This window comes from Aythya ferina (genome assembly GCF_964211825.1).
Source record: "Aythya ferina genome assembly, chromosome: 3".
NCBI classification, from domain to species: Eukaryota; Metazoa; Chordata; class Aves; order Anseriformes; family Anatidae; genus Aythya; species Aythya ferina.
The window spans coordinates 79,585,728-79,602,715 of NC_140298.1; the positions used below are offsets into that span (position 1 = coordinate 79,585,728).

The 16,988-nt window shown below is 45.9% G+C and overlaps 1 protein-coding gene across 1 annotated transcript in view; it reads left to right on the top strand.

Moving 5' to 3' along the window:
* The first annotated feature begins 1,934 nt into the window (after positions 1-1,934).
* Positions 1,935-16,988, top strand: part of RSPO3 (R-spondin 3) — a 62,032-nt gene continuing 46,978 nt past the window's right edge. The window contains exon 1 of the mRNA XM_084514735.1: positions 1,935-2,422. Within this exon, the coding sequence (XP_084370861.1) occupies positions 2,326-2,422 (97 nt within the window). The 5' untranslated portion in view covers positions 1,935-2,325. The remainder of the gene's footprint in view (positions 2,423-16,988) is intronic.

Here is a 16,988-nt window from a genome sequence, read left to right on the forward strand (position 1 = left end):
CGCCCTGGGCCACCAGCTGATCCCCCAGCTCCCCACCTCTGCCATCCAGCCCAAAGCCCCAAGATAGTTACGGAAACACCCCATTAGTCAGCTCTGACCCCAGGACCCTCAAGGCCTCTGTGGGCTGGGCTGCTGGCGGCCTTGACTTGGCCACCATCGCTCATCACCAGCATGGGCAGCACAGCACCAAGGCACAGCTCCGCTCTGGAACGAGCTTCTTCCACACATTTCAGCGATATAAATCTTCACTTTTTATTGCAGGGCTGCAGTAACTGTTTATGGGTTTGGTTTGTTATTGCCGCTGGCTTTTTTTATTTTTGCTTTCTGCTTTCCTTCCCCTAATGGAGCGCTTTGCAGGAGGCAGCCCAGCCCTCCGGCATCCTCTCGCTCCGCCTTGTAGCAGAGCCCAGCTCGGGTCAAGGCAGGGATTTTTGTCCCCCGTGCCCTCTTCCCTTTCTGCACCCCACGCGTGGTGGGGACACACGGGTAGGCAGGGCCGGGGGCGCAGCAAGCGGAGTTTCTCAGCCGCGCTTTGTCAGGGCGAGGGGAGGGAGTGCACTCCCCGCTTGTTTAATGTTTTCCTTATGTTTCTCGCCGAGCGTTTATTTTTTGACATGCTTTCTCTGCCCGCTGGTGCTAATGCTGCTCGAGCGAGCCGTCTGGCTGGCTGCAGGTTGGCTCACACGCGTGTCCCGTCCTTTCCCCGCAGCCCTGTTTATTTATGCCACTCGCCTGGCTCGCTCCGACGTTTCCACACACGCACCAGCACACAAGAAGTCTCAGTCTCCAGCAAAACAAAACCCGACAGCGAGGCGAACGGGCTTTCTTCGTGTCAGCATAGCCCCTCAGCTTGTCTGCCGAATTACTTTTATTTTATGCCTCTCTGGCAATCCCACCCCATCCGGCTCAAGTATCCTGGATTAGAAAGACTTTCCCCAGAGTCCTTTTCAAAGGGAGCCTCCCACAGACCTTTAAATCCCCCACATTTTATGGTGCAGATATTTAACAGCTCTGAGAGGGGCACGGGGGGAGAGGCCGAGGAAAACAGTTACAAATCGAGCGGCTGCTCCTCACACCGCCCAGGCTCCTGATGCCATCAGCGCCGTCTTACTCGGCTTTCCCCCCTCTTTTCCAGCGATAGCCGCTGAGATAAGCGGCAAGTCGAGCTTGGGTCCGGCCAAGCAGCCAGTTTCCCCCTTCTCTAAGTCCCCCCTCCCCCCAAAAAAGAAACCCTTGCCGCAGAAAGGAAACGCGATACCCTTCTGTCAGACAGCCGGCCGTGCCTCGCCTAGGTGCGGCTGAGCCGTGCCCCTGCTGCCGGGGCTGCGCTGGGGGTCCCGGCGGCGGCGGGGAGGGCACCCCCGGGGCACGGCTCGGGTCGGCACGGCTCGGGACGGGACGGGATGGGACGGGAGACCCCCACCATCCTCCCCATCCCCATTTCGATCCGTGGGGGCGTCGGGGCGCCGCACGGTGCGGGTTCCCCCCCGGCAAAGTGCCGCCCCCCGCCCGCCCCCGCCGCCGGAGGATGCTCGGGCGCAGCCGCCCTGCGGGGGCCCGGCCGGGCTCGGGGAGCCTCCCCCCGCCGTGCGGGGCGCCTCGGGCTCGCCTCCTCCCGCCCCGCCCCGCCCCGGGGCCGCTCCCCCGGGGCCCCGCAGCGGAGCGGCTCCCGCGGGCGGCCCGGGGGCTGCTCGGCGGCGGGCGGGAGCGCCGGGGGGGGGGCCGGGCCCACCTGCGCCCGCCCGGCGGCTGGCGGTGCCCGCAGCGCAGAGCGAGGCTGCTCCGGAGCGGCGGCGGCGGCGGGGCTGGGTCCTCCTCCTGCCCCCCCCCCGGCGCTCCCGCCCTCGCACACTCCTCTCTCTCGCACGGACGTCCGTCTGTCCGTCCGTCCTGTCGGCACCTCGCCCGCCCGGCGCACGCACGCAACCCCCCGGCGCCCCCACATCATGCTGCCGGCCGCCGGCACGGCATGGACCCCGGCGGCGGCTGCACGGCTCCTCTCCGCTGCTGAGACCCCCCTGAGGTTTGCGGCAGGTAGCGGGCCGGACGGTTTCCAAGTGCAATAGGGAAAAGCGGAGGGGCGAGGAAAAGGATTAAAAAAAAAAAAAAAAAAAAAAAAAAAAAGGAAAAAAAGAAAAAAAAAAAAAAGGCAAAGGCCACCAGCCCAGCCAAGCCAAGCTTTGGATCTCAGTGCAGGTATTTCTGCTGCTGTGTTCATCCCTTGCCGCCTAGCACCCCGATTTTTTTTATTATTATTATTATTTTTTAAGAAAAGGAAAAAACAAAACCAACGAAAAGGAGAAGTCGAACTCTCAAAGGGTTACTATGCAATTGCGACTGCTTTCTTGGTTTTTTATCACTTTGAACTTTATGGAATACATTGGCAGCCAGCACGCCTCCAGGGTACGGCGACAGGGAAGAAGTAAGTGCGAAGAGATTTATACTTTGATAACTTCTGCTTCCTCTCGTTGTGCCGTTCACCTGCTCGGGAGCTCCGTGTGCCCCCGGCGCCTTTGCTAGCGCTAGGAAGCGAGTCCCGCGCCCGCGGCGCGCCCGAGCGGATTTGCTACGGGAGTTTGGTTGAGTTGGAGGGGTGATGGAGGCGAGCTCCCAGCCCCTTCTGCTTTGCTCTCTCACCTCGCCGGGATGAGCAGCGCCGGCTCCGGGAAGACCTGCGTGTGCTCCTTCTAATTTTAATGATGTGCGGTAAAGGGGAGCTCTGCCTTTCTTAGCACTTCCCAAAGGGAAAGCAGGATGACGCGACAGGTAACTTTGGTTTTGGCCGCGATGCCCCGAGCGCCTTTCTCCACCCTCGGACACCGCTTAGCGATCCGGGGCAGGACGGAGAGGGCAGCCCTCTCCACAAGAACCCCCGGGACGGACCAACACTGCAGAGCAAGCCCACCGACGGGGTGAGGGGGGGCTAGGGGATCCTCCAGCCTCCACTCACCGCGGTGGCACCGTCCCGGCTCGCCGGCTCTGCCCGGGGACTGCGACCCCAGATTTCGGACAGTTTTTAGTGCCTCTGGGACGGAGGCAGTCTGACCGTCTGACCCAGCCGGCCCCGATGCCCGCTGCAGCAGGCAGCCGCCCGGGGCCGGGCTGGCAGCGGGAGGGTACCGGGAGTCCCGGGGCAGTACCAGGGGGTCCCGGGGCAGTACCCGGGGCTGCCGGGCTGGGACGCTGCTCCGGCCCGAGATGAGGAGGGTCCCTGGGAAAGGCGCCTGCAGGACGGCGCTGGTCCCTCCTGGGGCACCGGGGGGGCTCCGCTGTTGGGACGTGCCCCGGGCCCGGCCACCCCCGGCAGCTCGGGGCAGACACTTTTCGCGCACCGACGGCGGCGGGACCGCTTTGCTTGCGCCTGCCGGCGGCAGATGCCGGGGCAGTATCAGAAAACACGGCAGCCTGCATTTAATCAGCGAGGGGTACGCCGAGTTACCTCCTCGGGGAGGGGGCGGGGGGTGCTGTTAGTATTATTATTTTTTTTTCGCTCTGCCTTCGCTCCCTTCCCCCGAGCGCCGCTGCCAGCTCCTGAAAAGCTCCTTTGTGCGCTTCGCCTCCCCGCACAAGCTCCGATTCACCCACGGAGCCCCTGCAGCGCGGCGCAGCACGATCCTGCGCTCCCCACGGCGGAGGGAGCACCCGGGGCTAAGCAAAACACGTCAGGGTTGGCCGATTTATTGTCCTTGGCAAGGGAGCGCCCCGCAGCCTCCATCCCTTCCCACCCTCTCCTTTAACCCTGGCAGCCGCCGTCCCGCAAGCTGCGGCTGCCCCGCGCCCCACAACGCGCGGGGGGCCCCCGACGGCCCCCGACGGGCGCCGTGCAGGGCTTCGGCCGGGGGGGAGAGGAGGGACGGGACCCCCCTGGGGGGCAAAAGGGGGCACCGCGGAGTCCCGGCGGCGGGGACTCGCAGCGGGGGCAGCCCCGGAGCACCTTGTGCGCGCCGTGCCCAGAGCCGGGCCAGCGGCGACCTCTGCTGTCCTGTGCCGCGGCGGGCAGCCGGCGGCAGGTGCGACGCGGCTCGGCTCGGCTCGGCCCGGCTTGGCCTGGCTCGGCTTGGCCCGGCCGCTGCCCCGCGGAGGTCGCCAGGCCACTCCTATGGGGGACCAGGCAGCCGCCGTGCTGCCCCGGGCTGCTGGGCGCAGAGCAGCCGCTATTTGCTAGCATCGGGGCTGCCGGGTGTGAGCGTGTGTGTGTGTGAACGCTTGTGCATGTGTGTGCTCCTCGCCTGCTCCGGCCCGGGTCTTTCTTAGCTCCCCTTCTGTAGCTGCGTAACTTTCGGGAATGACAGCTGGAATTGCTGGCTGAAAAAAAAAAAAATAATAATAATAATAATGCTGGTTTGGTGCATAGGGAAGGTACCAAGAAGCTGTTCACAGTTTTCTGCTTAAAAGATGGAAGTTGAGCTAAATCCACAGTGGAATAAGTGGCGGAAAAAAAAAATAAAAAATCTCAGATAGAAATAGTCGGGATGGAAAGCTGTCTCCTTGTTTTGTAAGGGAAGGTAAATAACCACCAGAACATCTCACCTAGGCATGGTGCACCTTATCCGCTGGTTGAGGTCTTCAGATCAGGCTGGCTGTAAGAGATGCTCTGGTGTAACCACTGGGTGTTGAGTGTTGGCTTTTAAAATCTATAAATAGTTATTCGTGAAGACTGCAACTTGAAAAAATGGTAGGATGCAGATAAAGAAGACACCTGTCAGAGCCCTCTGTCTGCTACATGGAAGGCTGTCTCTGGATTTCCATTTCTTTTTTCCTCATCAGCTTCCTTTAAGCATACGTCCTAGTCCCATTGCTGAGAAGTGCTTTCAAAATTTCATTCTACCTGTGCATTTTTAAATGCAGCCCAAACTACTTGCTGTCAAGCAGTGAATCAGTGAGCTCGTGTTATTTCATTTTGTTAAATATCCGAGGGCCTATTCTATGTTGTATAGAATCTATCATGTTGCATGCTGCCGTATTTTAGGAGAAAAGAATAGCAAAGCCTGAACTGACTAATTCAGAATATGCTGGGCCAAACTCTCAACTCATATAAATGCCATTTTCTTTCTTAATTTACCCCAGTGGAAGGACCTGGACCTGAAGTATTACTTATTTTGTACCTACTGTCAAAGTAATCTTTACTAGGAGCAAAGTCTGATCTTTCATTCCCCAAATCCCTACTGTATTTACTAGCTTGAGCATCCTAAATTTCTGTCTCATATGGTAAACACATAGTTGGCTGTAGAGAGGTGAAACTTGTCCGAAGTCAACAGCAGAGTGCAGACAGGGGATTGTGTCCATAATTAGGCACAGCAGACATGATCAATAAAAGTTCAAAAGCAAACATGCCATTAGCAAAGAGATTTGTGTTTTTATTCTGATAAGAGCACTTAAGATTAACAAATTGAGTGACTCATTTGGGTCCTACAAGAGAGATTAATATGCAGCAAGTATAGAGTAGCATACCAATAATTGAGAAATTCTACATACCTGCCAGTGAGTGCAGTTTTCTTAGAAAAGATGTAGGATTAAGTCAATAGCTCCAAAATATTTTGGCTCTGCAGATCACCAGCAACCCTCAAAACTCACTACCGACAGTTGTACACCTTTCTCATTGACCTTTTAACTGCTGGAAATGAAGCATTATTTGATACGGCTCTGTGAATGACCTCCAGAGCATTTGCTGTGACCCCGTGGGCTGTGAGTGAGCCGGGGGCTAAATTTGGGAATCACCAGAATAAACACAGTGACAGAAAATAGATAGAAAGTTCTGTGTTTGTATCGCGGCTCCTACACCAGGGTGTAAAACTGTCAGCACGATGTAGTGGAGCTGCAATGTGCCATGATGCCTGATACTGGTAGCCCATTGGGGCCTGATGCTGGCAATTGCATCCTGCTTTTGTCCCTTTGTCCCGGGGCTCCCAAAGAGCTGCACCGTCACCGTAAAGGCGTTTGCTCCTTCGGCTGCCCCTGCATGGGCTCCTCCACCGCTACAGGACAGTGTATCCACAGCATCCACTCCTGGTCATGGTCACGAGTGGAGAGATCCACCCGGCCACCTCTCTGCCTCACTGTCTCACCTCACGCACAGACGCGTACGAGTCCACAATTAAGTTAGTGTATGGCTGTGCAACCGAAAAGACGGCTGTATGAAATAAAACAGAAGAGAAATGACAGAATGCAAACTGGCAAAATTACGCCTTCATTTTTTTTACACACTCAAGAAGGGTGTCATCTACATGGAGTTAAAATTTACTTCTTTTGCAACAGGAAAAGAGGAATTACATTATTAATTAAAATAATGTTACATTTTGGAAACTTTTTTTTGTTTGTTTTAATTATTAATAGTTCACCATCAATACATATTTCTAGTACCTATATGTATATAGGGTTGGCATAGCACGGACAGTAATACAATGTATTCTAAACATAAAATAGGTGTTCATTACATTATTTTTTTTTTTTTTTAAAAGGAAATACTTTAGTAATAATTTAGGGCAGGAGTTAACCAAGCAAGCAGCCATCAAGTAAGCTGATTCTGTCCTTGGGCAAGATTAAATTATTTTCACTGTTAGTTCTCTTTCAAAGTATTTGTATGATACATTTCTTTTTCTGTGATGATTGCATATTTTTATTGTCAGAGTAAATGCTTTGCTGGTGACAAGTGCATCTTTTTTTTTGCAATGAAATTGTATTTCTCATTTTTGGATGAGATCCTGTTTGTTTCAAAATAGACTGTAAATTTCCTATTACAGTCATTAGAAACAAAAGCAGCCGTAGGACTGTTTCATTGTATTTTCATAAACTGTGAACATATTTCATAGTAGTGGTATCTTAAATAATTAAATATCAGAAAAACACCACCCATTGCTTAGAAGAATTACAAAGTAGTTAGCTTAATTTTTGTTTTATCTCATTTTGTTTTTAAACTATATGTGCATGTAGACCCGTGCTTGAAGTATACCATCTGCTTGTGGAACAATGTGTATTATTATCCCAAGAGCCTTAGCATGCAAGACTAAAGAACAATAGAGTTCAGTTCAAACCATTTCATATCTGAAATGGTGATTTTTTTTTTCTTTCAGCTGCTGAAGGCATTTCTTAAACTATTTAAAATTTCTGTTAAACTGTAAATGGATATATAACCACCACTTCTCAAAACCATTGATATAGGATGCATATCAGCAGATATATAAAAAGCCCTATATTTCTTTGCAGAAAGAACAAAATTGTATTAATGTGGTGATTTTAGAGCTTGAACCTGCCTCCATAGTTTTCAGTGGAGAATGTCCTATGGAGTTTCCTGGAACTGGAGAGGGTTCTTTTTCTGCAGGGAAGATTTCTCAGGGAAGATTTTGATTATAGAAGTCTTGTGCTAGAGTACTTGCAAAATTTTACAATCCAATTATGTATGATACCTATGTAAGAAAAAACAATGCCCCGTACCTTTCAAAACTCTGATATGTCATCTGCTTGGGAGGCAATCTCCTTCTTAAGCATACGAAAAGAACAGCTATTTTACTATTTTCACCTACTGACCCGACTGAAGTCAATGAAGTTAACACTGAGATTATTTTCTTTTAAGCTTGTAATTAGTGTACCAAGCCTTTGCAAATCCCTGGTCTGTTCCTTCTTGATGTAAAAATTTTGTTTTTGTTTTTCCTGAAGATAATGTAAGTTCTAACATCTAATTAACAAAAATTGAGTGAAAACTTAAAAATCAGATGTACTCAATATCTGTTGTTTATCCTGATCACTTTCCCTTCTGGTTAGTAAAGCAACCATTGACTTAACTCTTGCTGTTATCCACTAACGTTGATAAGCTGTCTATCATTTCATATTCAGTCATTTATAGACAGTGACTACTCAGAAAACTCATCCAGTAAAACTGTAGGAGTTCTTAAGAACTTCTCTCCCCTACAATAAAGTTGCCCCTTTTGCTCTTGAAATAAATTTAAAAGTTTCAAAAGCCTGGTGAAAGATATATAAAGGCTAATAAAAAAAAATTAATATTTTTGTCTAATTTCTAATTTTGGACTCTGAACAACTCAAAATCACTTTGCCAATTTTTCACCAAAATAATTCATAACAAAGCAATCTTATCAGATGACAAAAGGCAGCTGAAACCATATACTTTTTTATATAAAAGTCTGTCTGTCTGCTATTACCACGAACAATGCCACAGATAAAAATATTCAGAGAGCATTTGTTCATGCAAAACACATTCTGTCTCTCAAAAAAAATTAAATAAATAAATAAAAAATAATAAAAAAGATCTACAACATTTTCATAAATAATTGAATTACTGGCAGTGACATAATAATTACTTATTGGACACTTTGTCATAATAAAATCCAACAGGATTTATTAACGGTTTATATTTTTGTTGCTAGTCATGAACAGTGCAATGAGCAATGCTACTTATAGGATAGCTGACTAACAAACGTCTGTGTTTCGATTTCTAGCTTGTAAGCTACAGATCACACATTCTTAAATGTTATTATTTACTTGTGTGATTAAAAATAGCACTTGCTCAAGAAAAACAGCCACAAAACTTACACGGCTCCAGCGCTACTTCTCTGGGGATCGGACCTGAATGGCGAGAGACGGGAAGGGGAATCTCGCCTGTCACTGGGATGGCACCGAGGTCCCTGCACTGCGCCGATGCTTCTGCTCCACACAGCAGAGTAATTTCGGGAAGAACATAAAGGGATGCTTATAGTGATACTTTTAAATGAAAGCAAAACCTTGAACCACAGGTCTATACAGAGCTATGGTAGCGTGCTGCTATAAACATTATCCTTTCAAGCTCCTTATAGAGTGTCAGCTTTGCGTCCTGACATGTTTCATGTTTAAACTTAAAAGGTTCGAGATGGGATTTCAGATGTTTGATGTTTCCTGCAGGGTAAAGCAGATTTTGGGGCACTGTAAAATAAAACAGGAGCTCATTGATGGGTGTTGGAATAGCAATGATGTGTGATTTCTGTGGCTTCCTGTAAAGTGCTAGGGGAGAAACAGCAAGGCTCAGATCCAAGAACAGGACTTAGGTGCCTAAGGTGTGTCTGGGGCAGGATTTAAACACCTGAGTCCCTTACTTTCAAAGCCCTGCTTAACTGACAGCTCACTCCTGAAGCATGGGCATTTCTCAGGCATTTTCTTGTTTCTGCCATGAGATGTCAGCTTGCCAACTGAGCGTTCACCCGGCACAGGAGACTTCTGAGCTCAGGTCTCTTCTGCAAAGTTCAACATTTTCTCTTACAGAAACCCTGGGTAAAAAGGCAGCAAACAGAGAATAACGATTAAAAAAAATAACAAACTACACTTCTTCCAAAGGTAGCACAGGTCTCCACACACTGCAGGCAATTGCTTGTTGACAGTGGGCTCACCAGCCAGCTCCTCTCCTGTGCTAATAGGTGCAAGCAAAGCACCTCAGATGACATGGGCTAGAGTCAGGTGAGACAGAAGAGTTACTTTACTCTAGTTTTCCAACTTCTAGCTGAATATTTTTGCTGCTAAGCTTTTGGATACATTAAGGGTAGCAAGGCTGCTGCTCCTTCATGGTGTGTTTCACAAGACAAGACTGAGGCCTCCTTTGCTTTGCTAAAGAACACAGTAGCTTGCAGGGCTGTGCACTTTTGCTAGGGCACCAAACCCCATGGATAGCCAGGATCTGAATCAGTTTCTGACCCGAGCTGAAAATTCCTTGCTCAGTGTGCTCTTTTTTTTTTTTTTTTTTTTTTTTTTTTTTTTTTTGTCAGTCCATTTTGGAGGTGCCCAATGCTTTCCACGTATTAAAAGGCAACTTGGATGCTGCTCTCAGGGCTGCTAACAGTACTTTCACCAAAGCATCGACTGAGGGCATCAGTGTGCACAAAGCAGCAATGTTCAGAATAGCATTAATCTTTCATCAGTCACTAGCTCATCCACCCCACTTCTCTCCAAATAACTCACCAGGGAGCAGCTTTTCTGGTGATAGCATTCTAGTGGGAAGCTACAGCAGATGTACGATTTGAGCATTTTTTCCTCATCTCCCCTATGAAGTGAGGAAAAGCATTCCTTGGAGGAGGGAAAAGGAGAAAGCTCTCATGTGAGCCAGAAACATAGGAGCAAACAGCTGGTGCAACAAGGTTTCCATTGCATTTCTTGACTAACATTTACAAACATCCACATGAACCAGAGCTACTAAAACCTGACACTTTAATATGTTTACAAAGTTTATATGTGTTATCAGCACATGTAATACTCCCAACAGGATTTATTACAGGTTCCTTTAGCAACAACATTTTTTATTCATAACAGCTCCACTGGTCAGAGAGAGGAAAACAGCCAGTTTCTTCAGAGCATGCCTCCCACACACACTTGCCCTGCATTATTGGATTGCTTATTCATGAAGATTACAAATACCAGTGTCGGCAAGTGTTTCATAACCTTGTTTCCTTTTCCTAGAATGTTCATAATTAATTTCACTATGCTTTTTCTATGCCACTGAAAAAAGGGGTTGCTGGTTTTATTTTAGTTTATGCTACACTGCTGAATGAAGAATTACCTCTGCAAAATAGAACCAAGGGGGACCAAACAATATTTATTTAACATGAAGTCAGAGTCAGAAGATGTTAAGTGCATGAATTTAGCAAACACATGGAGATGGATGAAGATTCCAGAATGTTTTAGTATAACACAGCATTGAAAATAATCGGCTAAGATGAGGCACTGGGCATAGTGTCCACAGATGTCATAAAATCTAATAGACAAGATCTTACTGTCAGGAAAGGTAAATAAATTACACAGTTTTTTATTTTGCAAAGAAATAGGTTATGTTTTGCAGTCCAAAGTGAAGTCACACATTTGTCTTTTAGGTTTCTGTTTTATGAAGAGTTGAGCACTTAATGAGTTTCAGAGTTGAGGATGTATTAAAACTGAACATGCAATTCTGTATGAGAGCATAGAGTATATAACTGGTGCTACATCCTGGATAAGTATTTTTAAGCCCAAGATACCGGTTTTACAGATATAATATTTTAAATGTGCTGTTTAAATTATCCATTGAGGAGAAGCTTCAGTCATGTAAGAAGTTGTTGGTAGGATTTAGGTATGAGTGAATATCAGCAAGAGGACATCTGTATGGCTGCTTAGGTCATGTATTAATTCCAAGACTAAAGTTATTTTAAGTAAGAGGTAAATGTAAAAACAAATTCCCCTGTATATATTGTGGACAAAAATAATTTCCTTTCTCTGTTGGTATCATCTATTTCTGGTAACAACCTACAGAATTTATGTGATTTGAGAATGCTGTTTCTCTTCCATAAATGGGCACCATGTCCTTTCATCTGAGTAATTCTCAGAAAGAAGAAGCTGTTACATTACTAACTCTGAGTTAAGTATATTTAAGGAAATAATGTAACAAATGGTGACATGTTTTATGATTATGTGATCTCTTAAGGGCCAAAGTGGGCTCCATCAACAAGAAAATTATGGAGGAGATTTCACATAAGCTTTCTTTTGCAATTTATTTGTGTGCTGTGGCTGGATGCTCTGATGAATGCAAGTCTTCCCCAACTTTATGGAGGCATGGAGCAATGTGAATGGGGGGTCTGAGTCCTGTTTGCTGAGATCTGACTTGCCACAAAGGAAACTGTAGACTGTACACTTCCAAGATGAAAACAAGCCGCCATTCACCTCTTCCTGAAATCATATAATTTCCCACCTAACCAGTGCTAGGAGAAGCTCATTTTTTCCTCTGTGTAAATCACAGCTGAGTCCAGATAAAATAGATTAATCAAAAGAGTTGTCTTCTCTTGCATTTCCCAGATTTACCAATTAAGTAAAAAAGGATTTCAAATACAGTTACCACTAAAAGACCACTGAACAGTACAAAAGTAAGGCCATGATCCTTTCTGAAGCCCTGTATAATTTATTTTCTTGAAGAATAACTTATTTATTTATGGAATTTCTTGTTTGAGTCTTCCATCCTGGTTTCCTGACTGTCTGTGGTTACTGTTGTGGGCACCAAAAAGGGCCTGTGTTTTTCATCTGGGATATGCAGAGACCTTGGGTACATCTTGTCCAAAAGATATAGATCAGCCACAGAAATTGCAGTATTGCATATAAGACAGCTTGTTCAGAAGAGTCTTCCATCTCATGCCCACTGTCTCCCACCTCTCTTTTACATATTTTGTCCCCTAGAATCACACAAGGCACAAGCCTAGAGCTGTCATCCTCAAGATGGAAAAAATACCCTTTATGCAGCATTTGCCTATGATCTCCTAAAAAGATCTTTTTGTCCATCATTTATAACACTTGATGAAAGTGTCAGAAAATCACACACCTACCAAAAATGCAGGATAGTGTTTAAAGCCATTCACAAAATATTACCCAAATACACAATTTTGTTTGAAAATATGTTTATGCATGTCCATATATTTAGTCAACTGTGTCTTTCTCCCTTTCTCCCTGCCCTTCATATCTATATACAGTTTACATAATATATATGCATACAAATTCACATAGACTCAAGCAAGAATTAAAGGTTTTGACAGGTTCTTTAAGTGTTCTCACTTGAAATCATCTTAAGACATAAAGGACAGATAACCCTAGATACAATAAATTTTGTTTCAAAACTCTGGTCTATCTGAAAACTCCACCTTTTCTCCCACTGTTTTTGTGGTCTGTTATTTAGCTGCACAGTTTAAATCAAACACTAAATTAAAACAAAAAATAAATGAGAAGCTTGGTAGGGGATCCCCTTCTGTTTCTGTTTAGCCTGGTATGTTTAAAACTACACCAGAAAGTTAAATATATCCTTCCTTTTTTGGTTGTGGACAGGTAAAACTTTCTGAGGCAAAGCTTTTCATGAGGCATGTATCACCAGGTTGGACACCTGAGTCAATGAGGAGAAAGAAAACAATTGTTTGGATGGACTCTGGGCAGGGGAAATCAGTGGTGGTGGAGAAGGATCTTCATGTTCCCCTGTGATAACTCAGCATCACTGCTGGTAACGTTATCAGGGGGTATGTTCATGTGTCCATGTGTATCTGTATCTGTACGTGGTGAGGAAACATCAGGGAATATTGATTTTCATATCATTTATTAGATGACAAAAATACCATGATCATTCTCTGGAGATATTCAAGGCCTGTCTGGACGCCTACCTGGGCAGCCTGCTCTAAGGAACCTGCTTAGGCAGGGGGGTTGGACCCGATGATCTTTTGAGGTCCCTTCCAACCCCTTCAATTCTGTGATTCTATGCCAGATTAGCACAAGGTTTTCAATTAGAGTCTTGGCATTGCTTTTATTGGGAATTGGTTTAGGCAGAATAAGCATCTCCCAAAAATTAACGGATTGATTCTGCTTCTAGTTAAAGCTTGTGTCAGGAAGCAAATAACTCGCAGAGCTCTGCCAACATGAAATTTGCATATTCTCAGAATACAGCCTAAACGTCTATATAGGCTATTAAAAAAGACCATGATAGTTGGTGGGGGATTTTTGTTCTCACTCACCAAGCAAAAGAGAGCCATGAGGTCTCCACTTCTCTTCATGAGGTGCTGGTAAGGGTAGTGAGGATATTTCACCCTTTTTTGTCAAAGAACAGATGTAATTTGCCATTTAAAAGTGTGGGAGGAATACTTTCACTGTGTTCCCCATGTTTTTTCACCCCATCCAGATCTCATGAGCTTTCTCCTATTGTATTATCCCCTCAGTTACAGTTATCAAGCTTCTCTTTCCCTGTTTTTCTATATCTATGAACTTTGGCACTACTTTTCAATGTAGTGACTGGAGAGATTCAGAGAATGAGAACATACACCAAGCCGTACTAGCATGAATAGTGGCCAGCTAAAAAGAGTAAGCACAGGGATAGACCCAAAGTGCTGCATTTTCAGAAGTGGTAAGGGATAGAGGAATTGTAGATCAGCTCCGTTATCCTGCCTGATATAATACAGACACGCTCCATGTCCTCCGCATTATCCATAGTATGCCTGTATCCAACTCAAGCTTACTGGAAATAAGAACTAGCAGGTGAATGCAGTGAACCAGAGTAGACACACCAAACAGAATTAACATGTAACAAAGTTATGCAGGATATAAATATTGTGCCTCATATTGTGTCTCATATGATTTTTTAAAACAACTCCCTGAAATATTCCCATCACTATCGATTCCTTTTCTTCCTTAGTGTCACCCAAAAGGAATTCTCCCTTACTATTCCCTTACCCTTACTCCCACTTAGCACCTATAAGCAGATTGCCCCCTGGCATACTTTTTCCTTTTGATGCCAAGCCACAAGTTATTGCAACTCGTGGTTCTGAGCTCAGCGTTTTGAGGAGAAGTGGTGGAAAGAGAGCAGATGCCCTTGAGCCATGGTGTGATGACTTGATGATAGCAGTGGGTTTCTGGGTGAGAAAAAATAAGCAGTGAATGGCTTCTTTGATTTACAAAGCCGCATTGTAAAAATAATCCATGAATCTTTGCGTATACAGAAAGAACATACGAATCCTTGGAGCAGTTGTCTGACATGGCCTGGTAGAAGTCAGGAGGGAGATGGAAAAACTTGCATGCTCTCTAATAAAGTACATAGCCCTGAGGGCTATCAAATACAAGATCATGAAGGGTGCTGTTTGGAAAGTGGTGAACCATTATGAATGTGCCAGTTGTCATCAAATACTTCTAGGGCTGTTTGGCCAAGCACAGGTACCAAAATATTCACCCAGTTTGTCTACTGCTCTTCAAGAAGTAGGGCAGGACCCTTCAGGGACCAACAGAAAAAGTTTACTGATTGCAAAAATATTTGGGGGAAAGGGGGAGTAAAGTTGAAAGTCTTCCCATAATGTTTTGCATTTCCCCAAAACTTTGTCAGGGAGTGCTGCTAGATGCCCAGATAGCAGAACAACGGGTCTCAGTTTAGTAGGGCTCTTACTAAAAGCCCTACTAACTCTCCTCAGCTGCAGAGTAGTGTGGTGTCACGGAAGGGGTCAGCAGTGCAGTTCTTCAGCTGAACTGCAACGCATTGTACTCTATAAGCTATTCCTAGCTTTCGTAATGCCTGATCATCCCAGCTTTCAGTATGCCAAGCCCTTTCTTCAACACATTGAATTTCTCAAAGCTCTGCACATCTCTATTCTTTCTCTCTTGTGACAGCAGTTGAATAATGTCTACAAATGGAAATATCTCCTCCTCCCCTTGGCTTGCTACAGTAACCCCCTCCCCCAATATTTTCAGCCTAAGTGGATTTACAGAGCTAGCCTGACAGTTTCTGAAATCGAAAACCTCTGGTTAATGACAGAACCCAAGCACTGCTTTTTCTATGGGCGGGCCAGTGTGTCTCGCTTCTCTGTAAGATGGACTCCCTCTGATGACGTGGGGATGGAAGAGATACCACACCCCGTCCAGCCGCCAGCCTCTTGCTGAGACAGCTATCACGACTGCCAGCTCTTCCTGAAGGTTTTACAATGTGGACAGTTTCAAACAAACATCAGATGAAAGCAATTTTGAGTCTAAACCAAGCACAGCCAGGTTTGCATTGGTGATTTATCGGTGAGAGTCATCAGCTCTTATTACCTATTTCATGAGCCATCCAGTCCTTTGGCTTCCAGCCATTTTTAGGGCCTAATTCTGATCGTATTGAAGTTAATGGGAGGTTTTGTCACTGATTTCAATAGGAGGCCTCTGTCTATAGAGGCTTGAAGTGCTTCCAGGTTTCCATCATAGTCTGCGGTTCTCCTCTTTAAGTAAATTGGACATTAACAGATTGCCTGGACCCACACCTTTGGACATAGGAGAGCTATAGATCTGATTCAGCTCTCACTCACACACCAGCTTCATACCTCAGTGGAGTTACTCCTGATTTATACTGGCAGGAGAGCGAGGTCCAGTGTTACTTATGCCTGGGTCATTGCCAGCAGAACACGGAGAGAATTCAAGTCACTTGTTATCCCCTTCCCTGCACCTCTCAATCACAACATACACACACACACACATATATATATGTGGATATATTAGAATCATCTGGACTCTTTTAAGTTATTCACCGTTGAAACTGACTTCAAATTCAAATTTTAAAGTTGAAATAACAAAGGAGAAAAGATCCAGAAGGGAGCCAGCTGCAAGGGTACTCACAATTTTCATCAGTCTACGGGACACTCCTAATAACATATTTTACTACTTTGTAGTGAACTTTCTTTGCTTCTGCCATAAATACATTCCCTGTGCTGTAAATGAATAGCTTGCAAGCTCAGTAAAGTTAATATAAAAGAATAAATCTTAACTACCTAATGTCAGGTCAGAAATATAAATCTTATCTAATATGCCAGGTCAGAAGGAAAGAATACTTTTAGCTGAAAATAGCAAATACTTTCCAGTGCAGAGCAGGAACTTATTTTTCTCTTTAAAAAAGTATGCTGCCCCTAATAAGATGAGTTGAACAGTCTCCTTTTAGAATCTCCAAAAGAAAAATAAACACATAGAGCAGAGTTAATTTATAAAATGCTCCAAAGTTTATCTTGGCAGAACCGTTTTAGGCAGTGAGATTTCTCTCTCTTTCGCACATGCATTCACACACACACATTCACACACACATACACATCTCAAAATGAGGGCAGGCCCTTACAATAGCAAATACTACAGAAAACTTCTATAACTGGGCAAGTATCACAGATACTGAGTTTTACTCAGGCAAAGCTCTCATTTTAAAATCACTGAATTTTTTTCCAAAGCAAGACAACAACCATTGGAGCCTTTTTATGACCTGCTGTGTCACAGTGGGAGCTGAAGAGCTGCACAAATACCTTCTGTCTCAGGTCTCCCTCCAACGTGCTGGCACTTCTGCAATCTTTATGGCAGTGGTGCAACTGCCATCCTTCTTCTGCTCCTGCCTCCCTTCCTCACTGCCTGCCCAGGGCCCCACGTGCCGGTCACTTGCCTGGCACAGAGGTCCCTCCCAGGAGCCACACACTCTCACTGCTGCCCCGTCCTGTGTCCCTCCTGCACACCTCCCTCACAGCGATGCAGGC